We start from the raw sequence: 23,068 nt of genomic DNA on the forward strand, positions 1-23,068 counted from the left end.
TCTGTTAATTGTAATGATAAATGTAATTGTTAAGGGTATTGAAATAAAATATTAAAAATCAATTATAAATCAAAGTTGTGCAGTAGAGTAGACTAGAAGATCTATCTCTGGGCAATGATGTTGTATTTATAGTAGGTCTAGCTTATATTTATCAGCAAAGGAATACTAGCACAATGCTCACACAAAATGAATGGTCCTGGACTCATTTCCAAGAGCTGTCTCACTTCCAGCTCTGCCATGGTGTTTACTGGCTGGCTTTGTTGCTGCTGAGCCACATCCAGTTTACCTCTCTTGCCCCCTCCCTGCTTTTGCATGCTTCTCTGCACCATGGCAGCCATGGCAGCGAGGATGCTGTTGAGACATCCTGCTGCATCCCCTACTCCAGTAACTGCCTGCAGAGAGTGATTTAGATTTACTGTTCAGTTATCTGTAAGTATCTGTCAATTGTGTCAGTCCAAGCTTGATGGCGCATGTTCACAGCTCCACCTCCAATAAATCAGCCGATGATCTTCAAGACAGGAGATAGAGAGATAGAAGAGAGGGAATATTCTAGAATTTAGTTCAGGATGTTATTAGGAAAAAATAACCCATGCATAATAACCCATGCACAATAAACACTGTTTTGTTGTGTGATATGTTTGTTTGAAGGGGATGACTTTGAGTACTCCATCCAGAAGGGCCTCTAAGTATGAAGGGACCTCATTTTCACTGTGGAGGGCTTTCTGAATAGCCATTATAAGGTCAGCAGCTTTGGTGGTACAGATAATGTAATGTTTCATCTCTCTTTTTCTGATACATGACACACAATTGACCGACAGGCAAACAGGGTGGAAAGAAATAGCCGCCAAGATCCAGAGAGAAAGTGCGCTGCGCTGCAGAGTGGGAATATAGCCAAACAGAAGGAGGAACACATTGAAAACAACATGAGTCATCACTCACCACCAGTGCGACTGCAACTTCCAACATTGTCAGAGAAATAATGTCATCACAGCGCATGGAAATTCATTGTAACACACCAGAATAAGAGGATGTGTGAGTCAGAACTAAAAACCAATGTATTGGGGGAGAAGTGAACCCATGCAGTAATAACATGTTTCCTATCTTTCCTGTGTTGTTGAGGCTAAAAACGTCCCAAAGACAATCCCTCAAACAGAATAGCATTTCCATTGTGGGCATTCTCACAGCTCGCCTGAGCAAAAACAGGCAGGAATGGCGAAGCTTGAGGTGGATGGTGGTCATGGACTGGCCTTTTCTGGTGTTGCTATGCACACACACACACACAAACACAATTACAATTATAATTTCAAACTCTGGTTCCCATGCATGTCCTTTTCCTCTCCATCTTCTCTACATTCTCCCATCCTTATGACAATCCAAGTTATCTCAGTAAACATGAGCAATCTCTGATGTATTTTATATACTCATCTGTCGGTCTATGTGAAATACAAGGTGACAATAAATGACTCCAGACCCAGTAAATATTTAGCAATAGCACTTTATTGAACACAAACAACCCTAAGCCACAATACTGAATGACAAGACCAATTGGCTGCAGCAAACATTTTATAAAATAGATTCAGGTTTAATGTCACTAAATTCTCCTTTTTTTCTTTTAACGTCAGAAAGACAGATGCAGGTTTTTCCAAAACAGTGAATGATCTTATACATATTTAACATTTTTGTAACAAATTATCATTCACATGTTCACACAAAGGAATAACAAGGCAAAGTGCTTTCAGGATTGCATTGTCGAAAAAAAAGAAAGAAAACAAAAACCAAAGAAATGAATGGCTTGAGGTTTAGGTGAGATAGTGGGGTGAAGGGGAAGTGGGCTGGTCCTGTCCTAGAGTAGGCATGGGGGGCCCTGGTCAGAAAAACCTCAAACCTTTCACCTTTTCCTGTACCCCTTTGTAGTCAAATCAGATGTCAAGTGATGGGGCAGTGTGGAGACAGACACCTATGTAGCAGAATTTGGTTTGGAGTGGACAGATGAATTCGAAGGCATACGGCTCGAGGGGCTCAAACTCGCCCTCGTACAGAATAACAAATCCACCTCACATCTTCCTCATGACAACCTGTAGTATCAAGTCCAGCTGCAGAGCAATGGCTGACCCAGAACACATGAAGCTGTAAACGTTGAAATATACTGTAGTAGGGCTAGACAGGGACATATATGCACAAGAGGAAACTAAATAGATGGTAATAAAAAAAAAAGAAAAGAAAAAGCCAATGTATGGTTATTCATTTCCTCTGGCCATGCATCACTGAATGTTAAAGGGGATAGACGATCATCATAATCTGCATCATAACATTGTCTGGCTTCACATTCCAGTGGTATTTTGTTGTATAAATGCTTCTCATAAATATTTTTTTTTTCCACGTCAAATAGACATATACACATACAGCACAACCAAGCACACTTCATTATGTATAACTACCATTGCTTATGATAAATCTGTATTCCCGTACTGTGAATAGACAACGTTTTATGTTAAAAACAGGTGGAGAGACAAACAATACTCAAGGCTGCAAAACAAGGAGGTAGGAGAAATGCTACTGAAAACAGCAAGTGATGCTAACATGATCGTTCACTTAAATTATTTCAATATACATCAGGCTTCGGCTGGACTCCTTGAGCCGTGCGAGGACCACAGCTGCTGTCCCAGCCGCCCGTTCAGGAGCAGCGTGACTCTGACAAGGATATGAGAGCAACTGTGGCACTGGACTTTCACCCTGCTCTTCTAAAATTGTGTGAAATATCGATTCGACCAGATTTAGCCAAATGAAGCCATTCCACAAAATTGTTATAAGTTAAGGGTGAAAATCCAGCGGCAAGAATTTTCTATGAAGCTTTTTCGAATGATCCTGATGCTGAAAACTTGACTGAGACAGCAACTGTGGTGCTTCACCGGCTGAAGAAACCTTGTACGGCCCATCTGGCCTTACAGAATTTGAATCGTGTCTTTGCCCTATATTCTTAGACTGGTCATATTTTAAATTGGCTAATTTCAACAGAGTAAGATCATTGGTCCTGTTGTCATCACAGGTCTAGAGACCATGCTGCTGGTGATGGCATTGACTCCTTTACACACAGTAGAATAGTATATTTGCAGATTTGTAAATGAGGTAATCAGCGTTAGGCTAAATAGGGAACCCTGTCATTGACACACACATGCCCACTCCATTCACCAGCAAAGCAAAAGAGATTTCTTTAATCAATGGGCCAGGATTGTGAAAAAAACTTTGGAATGTTGGGTGGACAAGCCAACTATATTTTTTTTTTTTTTTTTTTTTTTTTGTGAAGGTGCACTGTGAAACTGTTTGATTGTAACTCATCACTTGCCCTGATCCAGAGTCCTTCCACTCATGATAAGGGCTCCTTGGTATTTCCCCAGATAAGCCACTAAAGTAAAACAGGCAACCCTTTATCTATCAACTATTATTATTTTTTTTTTTTAATCTGCAATGAAGTAAGGCTGCCTCAGTGGCAGATCAATGCCTGCTTCAGTCCAGTTGTAAGAGGATTGTTAATAGCTAGTGAGTTGCAATAAGGGGGCAACATCTACAGTGAAGCTGAGTAAACGTAAAAACATGAAGGGGACTAACACTAATAAAATGTCACAGAACATGCAGTATACATCCTTTCCTACGGTAGGCTATTCCTAATAGCACATTCAAGGGGGCTCCTAATGGGCAATTTCTCTGATATGGCTCTGCTTTAGAGTAATCAAGCTTAGTGTGAGACTACTTCCACTGTGGGCTCACAGAAAGAGCAAGTCGATAAGGTGCTCCATCAGAAGATCGCTGCCTTAGTTCACCTGCACAAAGACCTTGTGTCATTCAGTTCAATGGGTTTACCAATATACATTGGAAAGTGTTTTGAACATTGTTTTTTTTTCCTTCTTGCAAATACATTTTTTCCCAGACATCCTCTGCTGGTGAAAACAAACGGCACTTTCAAGGGGAATGTTACTCTAAAACCACAATCACAGGACCTCCAAGTAACAAATTCTGAGAACACATAGGCTATACAGTAGATATAAATCTCATGAGTTTCTTAACTGTACAAGCTTTAGGCTACACGCTGAAAAGGGAGGGACACATAGGAACCCTTAATGCTTAACATTGAAAACAAATATATTATAAGGCATTTCATAATTCCTTTTATCCGCATACTTCACTGACAGCAGGTCTAAATATTTTTGAGAAAACATTTCATTCAAGGAGGAAGAGGATGCATATACATCTACACATGCAAATGAACATGTCTATCAGCTATAAACCAGAATTCAAGGAATTAGGTCTAAAGTCCAAAGTACAATACCATCAAAGCCCATCCATAAGAAAAAAAAATGCACCTACTCAAATCTATCAGTCAGCTTGTGCACGGTCCTTTCTGAGCAGGCAGCTTTTAAAGTTGAATATTGATCACAGTTTTAAGAATGGAATATCACACACTCCACTATCAAACGCCACTTCTCTGAATACAAATAAGAGGACCCTTTAAATCCTTCATTTGCTCCAGAAGAGTGACTTTTGGTGTTAACAAAAAGGGCATATTAAATAATATTTTTCAACTGAGGAAGCAATGATAAACAAAAGGTTATTGCACTTTTATCTTTTGTCTATTTCAAACGAGGTCAGCTTGAGAGAAGATGATTCATGCCTTAATGCTGTAATAAGACAACAAATGTTACATCACTTCTATAGTATGATCACACTGTTATTAACACTGCACACAGCTACTACTGCAACCCTACTTTTAATCAGTCTACCCTAATAACACAAAACAATCTCCACAATCAATTTGCAACACAGTCACAACAAACAGTTTGCCTAAACGTAATCACTTTATCTTGTATGCATGTACCATATGATTTCACAACTTGGACTGCATCGTGAAATTACGAATCGTGTATGAATACCAAAGAGCTGAGTAGAACAATCAGAATTAATAAGCTCTGAAATTCGAGACAATTGTCTTTCTACAGTTAATGTGTTACTGACAATCAAACCTCATGTTTCCTGCACTCAGAGGAGTCGGATGTTTTTCCTCACATGTATGCCTAAATCTTTACTAGGCTCCTCAACGCAGCGGTGTTGGGAGCGCCATCTTAGCCCCGAGGTGCCATCTTTGGATTTGTGCTTTCATACTCTATTGTTCCCCACCCATCCAATGTTTGGTGTGCCCAGAATCGCATCAGTGTAATGTGCAGTTTATTTCGCCACCCGAAGGGAGCACTCGGTCACTGGAAACGCATCGTAAATGCAGACTATAACAGGAGGAATTATTTAGGCTTTTCTATCTCATATCACATGGGGTTGAGAATATGCTCAGAGGGAATGTGAGCCTATCTACTGTAGTCTTGTACGTTCGTTAGAATTTCTTTTTCCCATTATAAGGCTTCTGGGAAATACAAATGGAAGACCGTACCTTTCGGTAGTAACAAATAAAAGGCACCATGCCACCACTGTGCTGGATATTACACAGGTCCTATTGGTGGGGGGAAATAAATAACCAAGTGTTCAGGTGGGGAAGGCGGTCAAACTAGCATTAGTCATACAGTAAAAATGTATTGATTTAACTCGTAGAGGTAAAGTTATATAGCTACCTTCATCTCCCACTTTAAACTGGACTGTACCCATACCCTTATATGATTTGCACCGGATAATAGACTCATCTGCTGTGTATAACAAAGAGAAACACGTTGACATAGGATTACTATGCTTTTCTGTACTAAACGAGGGACTTGTGCATGTATAGGATCAACATGCATATATTGAAAACCACTCACACACACACTACAAGAGAGAAATCTACACTACTGGCATCAGGAAAAACAAGAACAAATCACAGAGGATCAATGTCAGCGTCATCACACAAAAGATCACTGATGAGGTAAAACCGCAGGTCCAATAAAAGTACAAGGTGCAGTTTACTGCCCCTTTGTAAGGTAGGAAACATCAGACATCTGCCGACACTAATCTAACACTTCCGCGTAGATACATTTCTGATTTAGGCTGGTTTAAGCAGAGTTACACTACCCATGACAAGATGGATCAGAAGATTTTAACTCTTTGTTAGCATAACCGTACAAATTTTCTCGCAAGAATTTCCTTTCTCTCGGGTCATTTTTTGAGGTACACCACTTTTATCCCCCAGTGTTACTTGGCTCTGGATAATGGACAAGCCAAAGTTGATTGTTTATCAGTGAATTCTGAACAATTCATTCACAGTGGCAAATATGGCAATATCCTAACCTCTCACAACAATCTCTGCACCATGGCAACCTTGAGCTATGTGCTACCTCAATTGATTTGTGTGCTTCCCGACACCCGCGGATGTCTGTAAGATCAAAATTAGCCAAAATTTTAGCAATCCAACCAAGCAGCATAACTCCACAGGTGATGCAACTTTATCAGGTACTGCCAGATATCATTTTCCTTTTCAGCTTTTAAGGCAAAAGGCTCAACAGTGGATCAGAGAGTTAAATTGAAATTTGCCATATTATCAGCGTTACTTCAAGTAAGAACCGAGACATCCATTGAGGCAAATCAATTCCGTACTGTATATACCATGCTTTTGCGGACATCAAAAACTATTTTTTTTCCTGGTAACACACACATTATAAACCACCTTGTTATACAAACACACAACCTAGGGATTGCTTTGCCAATACCTAAAGGACTGACTATATTCTTCAAAGTGTCCAATTAGAAAATAGATTTGTACCAACACCAAATCTTAACAGAATACTCGTATTTAATGACTACTATTCCATGCAAATGTTTTCTACATAATTTTACTTTTTTTTTTTGCTTTTTTCTTGACTAATGTAATTGGCGAAAAGACATGCAGCTCCAAACACAAAACCGTAATAATCCTGACTAATTCTGAATAAGTTACTGACCAAGTAAATATGATTTGTGTCTAAAGGCAAATAAAGGTTTCTATGGCACTAAATGGGTGTAGCTTAGGTGCATTTTTGTCAAATATAGGCTATTAACGATTACGTGTGATCATATCTACTGTAGTCCTTTATTGTCTTTCTTGTTTTACTGTACTGTAAGGCAATCTCAATGGAATGGATGAACATGAACGTTAAATTCATCTGACCGCTTGTCCTCAGTTTACCTTGTAGGCTACGCTCCACACAAACACAGAGAAATAAAGGAAAAAAAAAAAAAAAAAGGAGCGATATTACACAATAGTAGGCCTATACTCCGATACTCCGAAATGCCAAAAACCTACCCAGACCCTCATCGCAGGAAGACTAATACACAAATAATATGTAGAGAATTAGGATATTTCATGCTACCTGTATAATTGTATCTATGCAAGACAAATGAAGAGCAATAGTTTAAAGTCAGGAGAAAGCAAATTGTCCTGCTCTAAATTGACCCTACATTCATTTCAGTCAGTAAATTCATGGCTCAGTTTTGAAGGTCAGACTGTAAACTGTTTGAACATATGCATAAATCCATTGCTGCTTTACTAAGAGGTTTTCCCCTTAACAAATTTTGGCAAATAGGCCTCATTTGTGACCAAAGATTCACACATCTAACCCGCATTTAAATCTTCCATTGGCATTTATGCTATGATTTACTGAATTGGCCTAAATGAATGGCAGTGCAATATTTGTGCTGCACACTATTACACACACTCTCTATTGCTACAATTGGACCTTTCATTGCTTTCCATTTCTGACTCCAGATATACTGTATATGCTCCACTTGTTTGATCCATTTTACATCAAAATTGTGATCTAGCTCCATGCACAAGCACTCATTTACCATTGGTACACACAAATAAAAAAGCATGTATAAGAATACTGTGATACAACAAAAGGATTCAGTTACAACTTGTATATTAGCAGAGGGGAATGGCTCCATTTACTGGTCAAATAAGGACATCACAAGAGAAAAATCCCTGCCCAAACTGACCTGTCCGACAGCACCTACAGATGGCAGAGGGAATATGTAGGCTATTTGGAGGAGCCTGAGGTTTTGGTTAAATCACTGGGCTGACTGAAAGTGATTTTACCACCGACTTAGGTCAGAACCTGCATTGTTAACAGTAGGTCAGGTAATGTAATCTCATCACTTTGTTGGACCAGTCCCCGGAAATAGATAACACAAAAAGTCAGTGGGCAGTAGACACTGTCCCCAAGTGCGTTTTTTTTTTGTCAATTATGCATTGTTAGAATACAATTTTGTTGCAGCCTTTGCTTGTCTTTTGCAACCCCTACCTTCCTGTATTCGGCAGCAAAACACATGCATGTAAACATAAGTACATACATTACATCTGCTCAATTTTACACACTTAGAACCTGAATGTACTAAAGTGCGAGCTTGACTATCTAATTAAGTGCTGAGGGGTGAGGGTTAAAAAGGAACTCTATATTGTGGACCATCCCATCAAAAAATGCCTAGATCATTTTCCTCTTGAGATCTCCGATTTGATTAATAAGTTTTGCCTGCTGCTTCAACACAGATCCTGAGACTACAAAAATGTACCTACCCCTAAAACAGATCAGAAAAAAAAAATCACACTACAAATCCCTTTGTTCCACAAACCAATTTGACCAGGAGAACAAAGGCTGGGGGTCACCTATTAGTTACATTTCAATTCAGTCAGTTATGGAGGTCAATTGAAATGCCAACTACAAAGCAAGACTTCTAAAACACTAACTCAGTGAATTCACTGCTCTGAAATGGAGTTAATGTCAATCTTAAGAATATCCAATAAAATACTATCACATGAAAGCCTGTTCGCAGGGGTATTTAATGACATACCTAGTCTAGGTCCTCATCTCTCATCCAGTCAAACTTCAACTAATGCGTGCAATTGTGCCATTTCATTACGAGTCGATATGAAATTATCATGCCAATGAAAATGATCTGAATCAGTGTAATTCAACCATCAGCAGATGGTAAAAAGACAGAATGGCATAGTAATAACATCTAGATTTAAGTCACAAAAAGCTCTAGTGGTCCAATACAATCATCTTTAGTATGCTTAGTACCAGACATGGGATGAAGAGACAACAAAAGGAACACCAAAAGCACAATTATTTGGATTTTTGCTATTCCTGAAATCTAAACAACAGGTATTGGCCTAAGCAAAGTTCCCTCTCCATTTCCTCTTAGCCCTATATGCTTCTACAAGGGTTATAAACTCTCCCTGGTCATTCGCGACGCCGGGACACATAAGGTATTATATGCCCGTCAAACATTTGTTTTTCACTAGATACTCTGGTGCAACTGTGGTTCAATGTTGTTGCTAAGTTATCAAATGGGTGGAAAGATAATCAGTCTCAGGGCTTGTCACACTCTGCCATTAAGCATTCCAACTGAAATGATGTGTTACGGAAGGCATGGGTCAAAAGGCATTTCATGAGATGCCATAAAGGCAATCCAGTGCATTTGTGTTGACACTGACAGTAAAATGCCCGGCACACACAGAGCCATTCGTTGAGTCTTTAGATAATTTTTCATGAACTAATAAAAAGAAAGGAAAAAAAAAAAAAATCAAAAACATTCCAGGGAAACAAAAGCCCTTGTGACAGTGATTGTCTATTCAATAACGTTCAAAAAAAGGCCAAAAAAAGAAAATATTGCTTGAAAACTACCTAATAAAAATAGCAGAGAATATCTTTTCAAACTGATCAGAGTTGACCACCAGAAAGTTGAGACACGAGCTATTAGATGTTTAAGACTAGTTCACCAGCTCCAACAAATACTCAGTTAGTAAGAGCTTGTTAAAACCACAACGCTGATGGCCGGTTCAACTTCGGAAACACAAAGAACAGAACGACATGAGCGCCTAAAAACCAAAACCGACCGCTCTCCTTCGATAATTAGGCCTTTCTAATTGTGAAATCTTTTGCAAAAACACTGTTAAGTAAAGAGATGGGAAATAAATTGAAATGGCTTGTTCATTTATGTGCTCAGATATACGATGCTGTGATGAGGTGTTGTTGGCAGATATTACTAGTAAAGCCTTCATCTAGAAATAAACAAGGCCTCAGTCAGTCACTATCCTACAATAGTTCTCTAGTCCTACAGAGAGAGAACGTTAGGCCTACGGACCCTGGGTGAAGATGAAGCAGCTGCTAAACGAGTTGACGAGGTATATCAAGATCTATTGTCTTTCTCTATACAGTACAGTTCATCTCAAATAAATAATTTATAGCCATAGTAGTGTTGATCAACTTTGGTCATAACTTATATGCTTAGAAACATTCTAGCTTAACAAACACTTATTTAGCATCTTTAAAACATTAGGTCGGCATTGAGAACAAATCGATGTTAAAATGCCAACCCAAACATGGCCGTCCTTTGTAAGGAGACGTGCTTACATATTCAGCAGCATTACCAAATTATCTTGTGTTAAAATGCCAAACAATTCTAGGCCGTACATTTAAAGTACACTATGGAAATAACATCTTTGTGACCCTTTTCCAAATTTCAGATTGTACTGTAGTACACTAGCATTGCACTCTTAAGCAAAATTTAGATTTTCCCTTGTATGGTTCCTTCATAAAAATCTAGGCTAACGGACTAAAAAAAAAAAAAAAAAAAAAAACATCAAACAAACAAACAAAAAAACTCTTTGATCATTCTTTTGGGAGGGCTGTGCGTTCCTCTACAAGGTCACCACAACTGATCAAAGATGATATGATTTTAAATACTGAATGATATGGAGAGAAAGAGAGACAGAGATACAGAGGTTTCCATGCTATTAGCTGTCAGTTATATAATTATGCCGACATGATTTTAAAGGGTTCAATGATTTGGGAATGGCCAGATTGCGAGCGTCCGTTTTGGACGCCATACTTCATTTGAGTGACCTTGTAGAGCAATCAGCCTCTAAGTATTGAGCACTACTAGGAGATGGAGGAATGGGATCTAATTGCATATTAGGTTTGACTGCACCTCAAGAGAAGACCAAACACACTCACGCACACACACAGACGCACAAACACATACATACATAGAGAACAGACATGTGGGTGGGTGCTCTCCTGGTCCTCTGGGCCGTGTTAAAGGGAGTCGCCCCCTGGTGGTGATGATGGTGATAGCAGCTGACTGAGGGGGCAGACGACCTCACTCAGACAGACACCCGTCCAGGCCGACCGGCGCGCCGTGGCGGTCTTTGACGTAGCCGTTGTGGAGGCCGCCGCTGGGCAGGGGGGCGCAGGCAGCAGTGATGCCGCAGTGCTTCAGCAAGTTGAGACCTGGGGAGGGGGAGACGGTGGGAGAGGAGCAGGAGCAGGAGGAAGGGTCCCGCTGGGGGAAAGGCTTCATGGTAGAGAGGATCAGAGCCAGGCAGTCAGCCACGTCCTTGTTGGGAGCACAGGCCAGGGCTGGGGTGTGGCCTGAGGGACGGACAGCACACATTCACATCAACCGACAAAAAACAGGTTTCCGGGATTCAACTTCATGTGCAAATTAGAAAAAGGTCATAAACCTTTTGAGGATTCTACACTGTATCACTGCAGTACATACTTTAACTCAGTACTTCATCTGTAACCACAGTGGATAGGCTGAAGTGGCTAACAGAACTTGGCCACGCCTCACCTTCCTCGTCCACAGCCAGCACGGTGGCTCCTCTACTCAGCAGGGCCTGCACCACCGTAGCCAGGCCGTTACGAGCTGCAAGATGGAGGGGCCTGCAGGACACCAAGGGAACGTTTGAGAGACAGTTGACAGAATCACTGTTCACAAACAAATCTGAATTTCTAACATTTATTTATCATACCGTAAAACTTCCAATAATGACCGGGTCTCAAATAGTCAGGGAGTGTTGTTGTGTGTATGCATAAATAAAGGTTTGTCCCAAATAAAAAGTATGGCAGGATTACCAGAGGATTCTAAATTCATGTAATATTTAGTCAAAAATATTATTAAAATGACTAAAATATCACAAAATATATCTCCAAAAAGAGACGTTGCATATGGTAGAACATTGATTAGGCAAACATAACTCTGCTGCTTGGATTGCTATACAGTATTGTTCCTGTTTGTTAGTTAATACATGAGAGAGGATTTGCTTGTGGCTTTGGCTTAGTTTTTTCGTTTCATTCCATTTTGATGAATTGATGCTTTGTTTACAACTCTGATGTCCGGTATGTTCTGTATGGGTAGCCTACTGGCATCTTACCAATAATACATCACGTTTTTTGATAAAGTAGTTAATTGTTTTGTGTGATTATTTCAGCCACATATTTGTTATCATTGAACCAGCAGTAGTAGTATCTGACATCAGTTGTCTATACCAGTAATATATAAAGGCTATAGGCCTAAAAAGGCAATTGTATAAATTTGAGCAGCATGATTCTTTACAGAATACCAGTAAGTTCTATCACTTTTTGGCATACTGGGGACTCTGGACAAATAATGGCCTGTCTCTAATAATGGCCCATCTCTAATAAAGGCCTCTTTTGTTGAGGTAGATAAAGGCCCCAGCCATCATTGGAAGTTTGACAGTATTCTACGAATAACATTCTTTGTCCCATTTTTTATTGTTTGTTCAAAAACATGTTCTACGTTCTCACATTTGCAGTGCACTGTTGGTGGCGTTTATCAGAGTGGGATTGTGGATCTCCCCCAGAATCAGCAGGGCGCACATCTCATGAGCCTGAGGGAGAAATAAAGAAGACGGTAACAAGATGCATGTGTGTTTGTCAGAGATGCTACACACTCAAAGCAAGAGCTAGTTTTTACCATTTTATACACCAGTGGTAGTTTTTAAATGAAAATAAATCCTAGCTTCTTAATGACAAATTATGGCTGCTGAAGTATTGTTTTTCCTAGTTTCCAAGTTACATGGTGGCAGTGTGCGGCACACTACAGTGAATCTGTGACTTTAGGATCATTGTGAGTAATATAAGTGTTTACCTTGCTGCAGGCCAGGTGCAGGGCAGTGTTCCTGTTGTCATCCAGCAGTGTCAGGTCAGCCTTGGCTCGGTGAAGAAGAATGGCTGCACAACACAAACACATAAAGATAATTACCTTCTGCAACTCTATCTGGAAGGCAAGACTCACCACTACAACAACAACTTCAGTGCAATGAATGCACACTAAATGCTAGGTTTGGTGTAGTATTGTTTTGTATAACTTGTGTCTTCAAGTCTGTTAAATGCATTGACTGCGTCTGATTTTCTAAGCCTGTTTGTCATAAGTGGCCATTTACAAAACTGCATGCTCCCTCTGGGCAGACTTACCCACGGTGCCGCTCTGTCCCTTGTCGGCGGCAACCATCAAAGCAGAGCGTCCAGTTTTGTCCACTGCATTGATCTCTGTCCCATGGCGAAGCACCAGCTGAAGCCCCGCCACATCCTCAGCAAACGCAGCAGCATGGAGCGGGGTCCTACAGGCAGAGACAGAGACAGTCCAGCGACTTATGAGCTCAGGGTTACAGCTTCAGAGGCTTTGCTTAGTCTGTTAAGCTTTAAGTACAAAGCACTACGCAGTCATCGTTAAACATTTGCATAGACTGAAGAAGATAGAACAGATGCAAGCAATGAGCAAAAGAAAATGCTATCTTGTCTATATCTATCCAATTATTACGGATCTTTAGGTTAACAAGGGTTGTTTCTGAAGGTCGTTCCTGAATACTCAAAGCGTCCTTATGTTCTGTAGCCTCACCTTCCTTTGGCATCTCTGGTGTTAATCATGTGGACCCCAGCACATTCCAGCAGCCTCTCTGCAGCACCGCTGTGGCCGTTCATCCTGCAAGCAACACGATTGAGTTTGTTAATGACAAAAGCACAACACTTTCAGCTAATCCTAGAAAATGTGTGGTGTGTTTTTTTCTGCGGAAAAGTACTTTTGACACATTGAGGCACGAGATGAGAGCCTATGCTGAGTTAGTAGTACTCACAGAGCACAGTGCAGTGGGGTGAAAGGGTTTCCCTCTTCGTGGGTAAATGTTTTATGTTCAAGTAAAACCTCCAAACAGTCTTCATGCCCTGAGAACAGATGGACACATATTCAGCATAACAGACAACAGATTATTAGATTTATCAATTACAACATACAGGATTGGGGATTGGCCATTTCTGCCCGATCAAACTGAACAAACCTTTGTAAGCGGCCCAGTGTAATGGGGTGTATTGTTTGTTGTCCAGCAGTTTATCTTGGGGGTCACTGGCTACAGCGGCCTGCACCACACTGGCCAGGATCTCGGTGTGGCCTCTGGATGCGGCGTAGTGCAGCGGTGTGCTACCCTGGGCGTCCCGACACAGTGCAGAAGCTTTGTGCTCCAGCAGGGCCGTCACACAGTCATCACGGCCCAACACCGCCTGGACGACAAAACAAAACGGGGTGATGAGGCTATACAGACACAGCTGCAAATAACGAATTAATGTAATAATGCCTTTTCTATTTTGCAGATATATCCTTTTTCTTTACATTTCGCCGTTATATATGAATATTCTAGGGACACAGGAATATTTGTTACATCTATTGTTGAGGCGCTGTTGCTTTGACCTTGTCTTGTACATGTATTGTGAAATTTGTGTCAGTTTTCCCAACTGATGTCATATTATAACAGGTGCTCTGGCGCATTATAGGGACTTGGGTGGAGGAGTGTGGTGTGGGGATATGCATGATTGGATTGAGTGAAGCTACACTGACTTTAAAAACTCCACCTGTTAACACCAAAGTGCTGTGATAGCGCAGTGTTGTTGTAACTAAAAGAATTGCTGAAGAAAATATTTAATGTCCTCTACAGTTAGAAAATCACAGAGCTACTTCCTGGTATGTGGATGTACAGCGCAGCAGCCTAGAGCTGGCTCATGCTTATGTGAATTCTACCGTACTGCCTGGTGTACAAGCGCACACTGTATTTCCCTTATGCAGGGCTCTGTACAGCCTAAAGAGTGCGTACTACTGCACACTGTAAAAAGCGTTACACATGAATGAAAGAACACACAGAGCCCAGCTCTACTACAAGTGCTCCCGAACACCAAATAATGGAATTATTAGAACGGTACATACATTTTAGCTATCAACATAAGAAAACATTTTAAGCAGATGAAACTGTAAATCACATTTGGTTTTGTTTGAGTTTTGTGGCATAGCTGAGGCCCCGCTATTCAGACTAATTTTGAGGTTACAGCCATGATGGTGTTTTTGACTCACCCCTCTGTGCAAAGCTGTGCTGCCCCTCTTGTCCTTGGCGTCTGGCAAGGCACCCTTCTCCAGCAGGAGGTGGACACAGTCAGTGTGACCTCCCAAAACAGCTAGCATCAGAGGGGTCCTGGAATAAAAATAGAAGAGTGCTTTTTTCCACTGAGTGGGCAGATTCGATTTTGAAAACATTTTTTGAAATAAAAACTTTCAGCCTTTTCAGTTAAAGACTTGTAATAGTTGACATAAAGAGAACCACTTACTGGCCAAAAGTGTCTGCGACATTGGTGAGATCCCCCTCCTCCCCATAATCAATCATCATGAGCAGGCAGTCTGTGTGACCATTGGCAGCTGGTATGAAACAAATAACAAAAACAGAGGGTAAAGAAATCAGGACGGGTATTTTCACTTTTGCTGTAATACAAAATGGACTCTATTCAGGTAGATAATATTTGAAACACCATGCTATGCTTCGAGATATTCCAGCAGAGAGCAGTATACCTGCAACATGAATTGGAGTCCACATGGAGCGGTTATCATTGAGGAGACAGGAGGCCCCCTGAGCCAACAGGACCTCGACGCAGCGGGCGTAACCTCTCTGGGCAGCCAAGTAGAGCACAGAGCGCCCTGCAGCATCCTGCACATCCACGTAGGCTGCAGTCTCTGTCAGCACACGCAACGCCTGCCAGTGGCCCTTATCAGCCTGAGGGAACAGGGGAAGGCGGTCACTACTCTGCACACAGCAAACGTTAAGAGGCCAATGTTGAGCCAGAGACTTGGGGAAATGTAAAAACACTTACAGCAAGATGCAGCGGACTGACTGGAATACTGCTCTCTATGTCTCCTAGTGCATTAAAGGACATCTCCAGGAGCTAAAAATAAACCAAGAGGTTAGATCAGTGCAAGCTGTGACAGCTGACTGATGAATGCATGCGCCGAGTTGAGTTTTGAGGTAATCTGAGGTGAGAAAAACAAAACGCACCAGCTCCAGGTTCTGTTTGTTGCCGTGGTAAGCTGCATAGTGAACAGCACTGTAACCCTTTGAGTTGACCATCGATGGATCAGCACCATTGTCCAAAAGATGCTCCAAGCAGCTGTTATTCAAACAATGAAGAAAACACAACATCTAGAGAACTGTGCCATCCCACCTTAGGACACAACTGTTATCCAAAGGCATATTTTATATCAATGTATCAAATTTTACAGCATGAATCACATGATCAGATGGAAGAGAGGATAGATGGGTAAAAAAAAACTCACAAGTAGGACTCCTTCGCCTCATCCTCATCACTCTGATGGCTCCCAGAAAAATGACGATCAACTCTGAAAAAGTAACAAATGATTTCGATCATCCAACCACTAGAACCTTTTAATGCCTGGATAAATACATTACTCTTAATTAGAGAGCAAGTGCTCAGGGCACCTTGGGTTGCCAGAAACTTTTCACTTCAGTCAGGCTGATTGAGAATAATCAGATTAAGAACGTGTCTATGTTGACATCTTAATTCAATGGCATACTTTTGATGAAGGTCATAACAACAAGTGCAGCACTGTAATATTCTTGACATTGTTGGGACATTTACGCTATTATCTACGAGAGACTGTTTAGAGTTTTCCAGCTCTGGCACTTGGACAAAATACTCCAACATGACAAGGTGTTTATTACGGCTAGTATCTTCATTTACATCCAGACTTTAGCCCTTGCTAGTTTACAGGTGAGAGGTAAAGGTCGGTTTCAGTTAACTAGACACAGATTTAACCACAGTTTATTACCTCGGGGAAATGACTGATGTTAATTGTAGCCCATATAAAAAAAAGGCAACTGACGGAGCAACTGTTGCTGTATGTGAAACTGCATCAAAAGAGTAACTGAACACACCTTTGCAGCAGGCATACCAGCTGTTTCATCAAATTATCATCAGAGGAAAGACGATCATTCAGTTATTGTGTGAATGTAACACAGAATGATTTTGAGTATGAACCTTGATATTCTGTGATCATTTGCATTAATGAAATTTTGAATTCCTGTTTGAGTGTAATTAATGAGTATTTTCCCACGCATGGGAAAAGTTTAAGTGTATGTGTACAACAGAGAGATACAAAACCAGACAGACAGATAAGGGCAAGAAGATTTTATAGCCTATATTCTTGTCCTCCAACTACAGTGGCTGGTAAATTCCAAAATTCACCAGCCACTTTGACCGTTTTTACTCGCCAATTTTTCTTATTATTATTTGAAGGAACTCCAAATGATGGTTGATTACCTGCTAATGTTAGACTAAGTTAGCAGCCACAGACAACATTTACCAGAATTTGACTGGTGGCTGGTGTTACTTTCCCACCCTGGGTGAGAGAGAGAACACAGAAAGAGAGAGAACAGAGAAATGGGCCAACCTGCAGAAGGCTTGTGAGGCGGCAGAGTAGTGCAGGGGAGTACAGCCTGTCTGGTCAGGCTCGTTGACCTCAGCGCCAGCGCTCACCAGGGTCACAGTGCACTGGTACCTCCCATTAGCAGCCGCATAGTGCAACGGTGTCCTACGGGGGAGAAACAAGGTGAGTGAATACACTGTAATGAAAAATCTCAGAACCAGAATATTAATTTTGATGAAGCGCCCGGAGAACAAAATTTCAATCAGTTGCATAGGCTAGCAATTTGCCGATACAGCATCACTAGGCTTACCAGGCAAATGAAAAACACAGACAGGGTTATCTGAAGATGCAAATCTATTCAAGATGGCAGCAAACTCACCTTCCCATTTTGTCCCTCTTATTCAAGTCGGTACCACTACTTAAGAGCAAGTTCAGACATTCAACATTTCTGTAAAGAAAGACGACAAAGGGAAGGAAATTAAACCCGGGGTAAAAGAAATGGCAGTTCCAGGATGCATCATGTGATACTGGGGCACTTGTTTGTCAGTTGAACAGTCCAGTTCCAGAGGAGACTGTGTGGCTTACCCTCCAGAGGCAGCAGCGTGTAGACAGGTCCTCCCAAAGTTGTCAGGGGTGTTTATGTCAAACCCAGCCGATAGTACATGCTCCTTACTCATAGATGAAACTATACTATACAGCTGACCTGTAGGGGAATGAGGAAATAATTGGCGGTGACGGCTATGTCAAAGTGTATATAAACACGGAGATCGAAGATTGAATACATTTGCACACATCCATGGCACAAACACAAACCTGAGGAGAGTAACTTGCGACAACAGTCTGAAAACCCGTAGAGCACAGCTAAGTGCAAGGGGAACATTCCGTGGATCCCACGTCTGGAAAGGCAAGAAAGACACATAAACACCATCTTAGAAACCAAGTAGTCATCTTGTCAATATCTAAAAGCTTAAATCTGCTTAACACTAACTGTCTTATAGCATGGTACTAATATATGAATGCTTCATTTCATGAGGCGATGCGCTTTAATGTGCTTTTATAACCTGGTGGCACCACTACATTCATCAGCAATACCACTTAAGGCATTTCCCCTACCTGGCCGTGTCTGCTCCGTTGGTCATCAGAGTGCTGATCAGCAGTTCGTGGCCGTACTTAGCAGCAACGTGGAGAGGGGTATTGCCATACTTATCCACACAATCAATCTCCCCACCTGATGGAAAGTAGGGAGGAGGAAGTGAATCAAAGAGCCATTAGGAGGAGAGACAAGCCTGTAATAACATATCCTTACAAGTCAATCAGGCAGCATTGTCATGGTTACCATTTTGGATGAGGATCTGAGAGCGTGTGAAGCGTCCATGAATGGCTGCCATGTGCAGGGGGCTCTTCCCTTCTTTACTCTGGAGAGGGTAAAGAAAACCAGAGTATAAAATCATAGTATTTCTTCTAAAATATAGAGATTATTATAACAGAATTACATTTCACTGAGTAATGACTCAGACTTTTTTGAAAGAGCTTTGGAAAACTACTACAACCAACAAAAGCAGGCATAACTCAGCATTTCAATTTACAACGATAATCCTGATTATTTTGCTAAATATTGTGATCACAATTATTAATCACAATTATATATATATATATATATATATATATATATATATATATATATATATATATATATATATATATATCTTGGTCTTAGAAAACAATTATTTTAATGTATTTTTGCAAGTCAATATATTTTCACTTTTTTCAGTGTAGTATTTCTCAAAGTAGCAGCAGCTAGAAAGTCTTGTTTTCACTCTTACTGTCTAACTGTTGTCCTTATTTACACAACTCAAACAGAAAGTATACAGGCGAAGCAATAGGTCTCACTTTCACCTACTTCCATCTTTACTGAAAATATTGTTAGGCAGACTAGACTGCTTCTCTTCTGGCTGGGAGTCAATGAGAGTCTCTCACAAATATCTTTTTATCTGTGGGAGGCTTATTTGATTGTAATGTTTAAGGTCTTGGTAAGCTACTGACAGCAGCATAAGATTCAGATGTGTCTTTAAATTAGTAAAAACTGATTTTGTTTATCAGGTGCTCCCATTTTGCACAGGCGTAGTATGGCAATATTGTAATTTCAGACATTTGTACACGTGTTCGAGATGAATGTTTATAAAGATGTTTCAATTCGGGACACATTTCATACCTGCTGGTTGACGTCTGCCCCATTGTTGACCAGCAGCTCCAGGCAGAGGGCACCGTTGGTGGAGACGGCGGCCAGATGCAGAGGGGTGTAGCCGCTCTTGTTGGGCTGGTTAACGTTAGCCCCGTGGTTCACCAGCTCGGTAGCCACAGCCTCCTGCCCCATGTAACACGCCACGTGGAGCGCAGTGTTTCCAAAGCCATTGGGCTCATCGATCTGACACAGCAAAACACACATAACACCATTCAAGATCCGACTGAACACAGAGTCTGAAAAGAAGGAAGTCTGGAATTTTAAAATATAGCGTCGACTGTGCGTGATTCAACTACTGGTTACATTTTATCCAAAGTTAAGACATTTAACAGTAAAAATCAGACAGCAGAGCAGTCTACTTCAGCTACTTTATATCTATATTAATGTTTTTCACAAAATGTTTACAGAATCACTCACCTCTGTCCCCAGCCTCAGAAGGTACTTAACAATTTCGATGTGACCACTTGCAGCTGCGGCATGGAGAGGCGTGTAGCCCTGTTTATCCTTGCAGCTCTTGTCAGCGCTGCGGGACACCAGCAACTTCACTACCTCCACATGCCCTACAGAGGAAACCACAATGGAAGAAAACACTTTAATATTGTGATTAATATATTGCTCTTTTTGGGAAGCACAGCAAGCAGCCAGCCTTCCTTGTGTGTTTTCTATTTTATAAAGCGATAATGGTTACAGATAGGGGGATTTTAGTACATGAGGTACATCCACTGGTGGCATCAAACTCCAGACCCCACAGTGGGATTCATACATGGAGTCTAGACTCTCCTGCCCCAAGACGGTGGCACAAGGACTCTCTCCATGTTACTGCTTCCCCCTCAAATCACACTTGTGCCATAAACAATAAGAGCTTTAACTGCTATTTCAATGAGTATCCTATTGTGCTGTGCAGAACTGACCAGAAACTGAAACCTGCTTACCCAAGTAGGCTGCACAATGGATAGGCTGCCTCTCCTTCTTATCGATGGCACTCAGGTTGGCCCCTTTGTTCAGCAGCAGCTTCACCATCTATAACAAACAAATATATGTGTTTGTATTTTGCAAAATAAGCCATGGAGTGCATTTGTCCCAACTATCTCAGACAGAATCATAACTATATCGACTCTGCATCTTCACAGCAAAATCGCACTACTGTTCCACCCTCTCTCACCTCCTGGAACCCGCTCTGAGCAGCGTGGTGCAGGGCAGTTCTGCCGGTGCGATCTGCCATGTTCAGGTTGCTCAGCTGGGTTAGCAGGGCCTCGGCGCAGCGCGTGCCGCGGTTGGCAGCGGCCACGTGCAGCGGTGTCTGCCAGAACTTGTCTCGTGCATTCGCCTCTGCTCCGCGCCGCAGCAGCAGACCCACTGCCCTCTGGGGACGAAGAAGCAATCAAAAGGGCTTAAAAAATATATTTCCCATCTGCGGGTTTGCTACATTTCCTGCGGTGCAGTGTTTTCATTGCATAAATCTAAATGGAATCAATAACCCACCATGTATGAATAGATAATAGAATCACAGGGTGAAGCTATCTGATTGAGCCATCATTAGAGTCTTTGGAAAGCACAAGGAGATTAGTAACATTTATAGCTTACTTCGTTCCGGGAAGCAGCCGCCCTGTGCAATGGGGTCAACCACACATGGTCTTTAGCATTTACACTGGCACCTGTCAAGACAAAAAGATCACACATGTTAGGAGGTCACAAGGACAACTCATCAAGTGAAGGAGCATCCTGTTGCACAGTGAACTGATAATGAAGGGGAAATCTGCTGGGGCGGTGACCATGGAAGAACAGTCCACCACGTTTCTGTAGGTTACAGATGGGAAGCTTAATCCTTCACAGTAAGTACCAAGAATGCATGCAGGCAGCTCACTCACCTGATTCAATGAGGAGGTCCATTATATGGACGTCACCCACACAGGCAGCAGCATGAAGCGGCGTACGGCGCTCTTGGTCCTGTGGGATAAAGATATGCAGGATCAATCAGTGGTGACATTTAATTTGCATGTTCAACCGATATTACAGGGTCCACCCCGCCAATGATTCTTACTAAATTTGCAAAGTAGAAGCACTTCGTACTTACCAGTGCATTGACATCCTCCTTTTTGTGCAATAATAATTGGACTTCTTCAGCATTACGATTGAAGATGGCCTGGACCAGAGGAGGCTGCAATACAGAAATGTCTGTTAACGCTACGCTAACGTTGCATGAAATGCTCTCCGAAGCGAAGGCACGGATTTTCTTCCATCTATGATACAACTGAACGGGATACGTTTCATCGGATAGCTATAACCTGCTAAAAGAATATTAACTAAAGTTACTTGGTATGGCTAACAACATTTATTTTTTATATTTGGTGCGTTTACTGTGAGTGAATGCGATACTTGTTTCCTTCCAGCTAATAGACGGAGCCCTAGCTGCGGCCTAACGTTACATCAGGGCCCTTGTCTCGCTGTTAGCTAACGTCGTCAGCTAGTCGAACGGCTCTGGCTAAATCTGCTATGAAGCTGGCCTTGACCCAGACCAGGGCCTAAACATGAGCAGGACGGACAGACACAACGTCTACCGTCCCAACATCGTCGATCGCAATGACTAATATATTTACAGTGTCAATAACGAATATCTACACTCAAATAAGCAATAATCAGAAATTGGCTAGTGACAAAAAACAAACCGTTGCACGAAGAAATCATATATGCTGCGCACAAGAGCAGTTATTTACCAGCAAATAGACTACGCCACAGCACAGACACGGAGCGCTTTCTTTCAACCCACCTGGTCTGCAATGTTGAGTACTCCCATCTCCCAAACTCAGCCAGGACGGAGCTCCTTCATGAGGATAAAACTGCGAGGTATATTGCGGTGCGCTACTGTATCCACTTTTTCAGACTACACCCATAACTGGTTGCAAACAGAATTGCGGGCTGGATCTGTCACTGTTGTTGTCCGTATCCAATGTCTAGTCTGACGATGCTGGCTACGACTGTACTGGTCCGCCTACAGGCGTGGCGGTCTGTTTTCGCCTCGTCCGGTGCAATGGCGCCGCCATGTGGTAGAACCAGGAAAAGAAAGTCAGATTTCTACAGAAAATATGCAGGGTGTGCTGCCTTTAAGTGCTGTTGGAAAAATTAGAATTTCACCTAAAGGGACATGAATGACCCAAATTTGAGCAAGGTTTAGATCCCCGACTTGCAGAGATGTGAAGTTTAGGGGGCGGAGAGCATAGAAGCCGTGTTAACATTGGTGGTAAAAGTGATGTATTATACAATTATACAATGACTGAATTAATTAATACATCTATTACATGCCTGGTCCGCGTTTCTCCT

At 41.6% G+C, this 23,068-nt stretch overlaps 1 protein-coding gene across 2 annotated transcripts; it reads right to left on the reverse strand.

The window, feature by feature from the left end:
- Nucleotides 1-4,197: 4,197 nt before the first annotated feature.
- On the reverse strand, nt 4,198-22,684 carry ankrd52a (ankyrin repeat domain 52a). 2 transcript variants are annotated; one of them, XM_071921438.2, is made up of 28 exons: nt 22,518-22,684; nt 21,825-21,908; nt 21,619-21,697; nt 21,335-21,405; nt 20,913-21,113; nt 20,683-20,770; nt 20,168-20,310; nt 19,721-19,933; nt 18,845-18,923; nt 18,622-18,736; nt 18,322-18,404; nt 18,094-18,211; nt 17,888-17,956; nt 17,533-17,673; nt 16,399-16,461; nt 16,121-16,232; nt 15,939-16,010; nt 15,640-15,841; nt 15,402-15,489; nt 15,151-15,268; nt 14,090-14,309; nt 13,889-13,976; nt 13,654-13,737; nt 13,230-13,375; nt 12,904-12,986; nt 12,561-12,643; nt 11,584-11,675; nt 4,198-11,381 (listed from the first exon to the last, which is right to left on the reverse strand). In XM_071921438.2, the coding sequence occupies exons 1-28, from the start codon at nt 22,542-22,544 to the stop codon at nt 11,110-11,112; spliced, it is 3,234 nt and encodes a 1,077-aa protein (XP_071777539.1). In that variant the 5' UTR covers nt 22,545-22,684; the 3' UTR covers nt 4,198-11,109. The 2 variants fall into 2 exon arrangements, with proteins under 2 accessions (XP_071777539.1, XP_078144262.1); XM_078288136.1 differs by having other exon boundaries at nt 11,275-11,381; nt 11,512-11,675.
- Nucleotides 22,685-23,068: the final 384 nt, after the last annotated feature.

This window comes from Centroberyx gerrardi, chromosome 14, assembly GCF_048128805.1.
Source record: "Centroberyx gerrardi isolate f3 chromosome 14, fCenGer3.hap1.cur.20231027, whole genome shotgun sequence".
NCBI classification, from domain to species: domain Eukaryota; kingdom Metazoa; phylum Chordata; class Actinopteri; order Beryciformes; family Berycidae; genus Centroberyx; species Centroberyx gerrardi.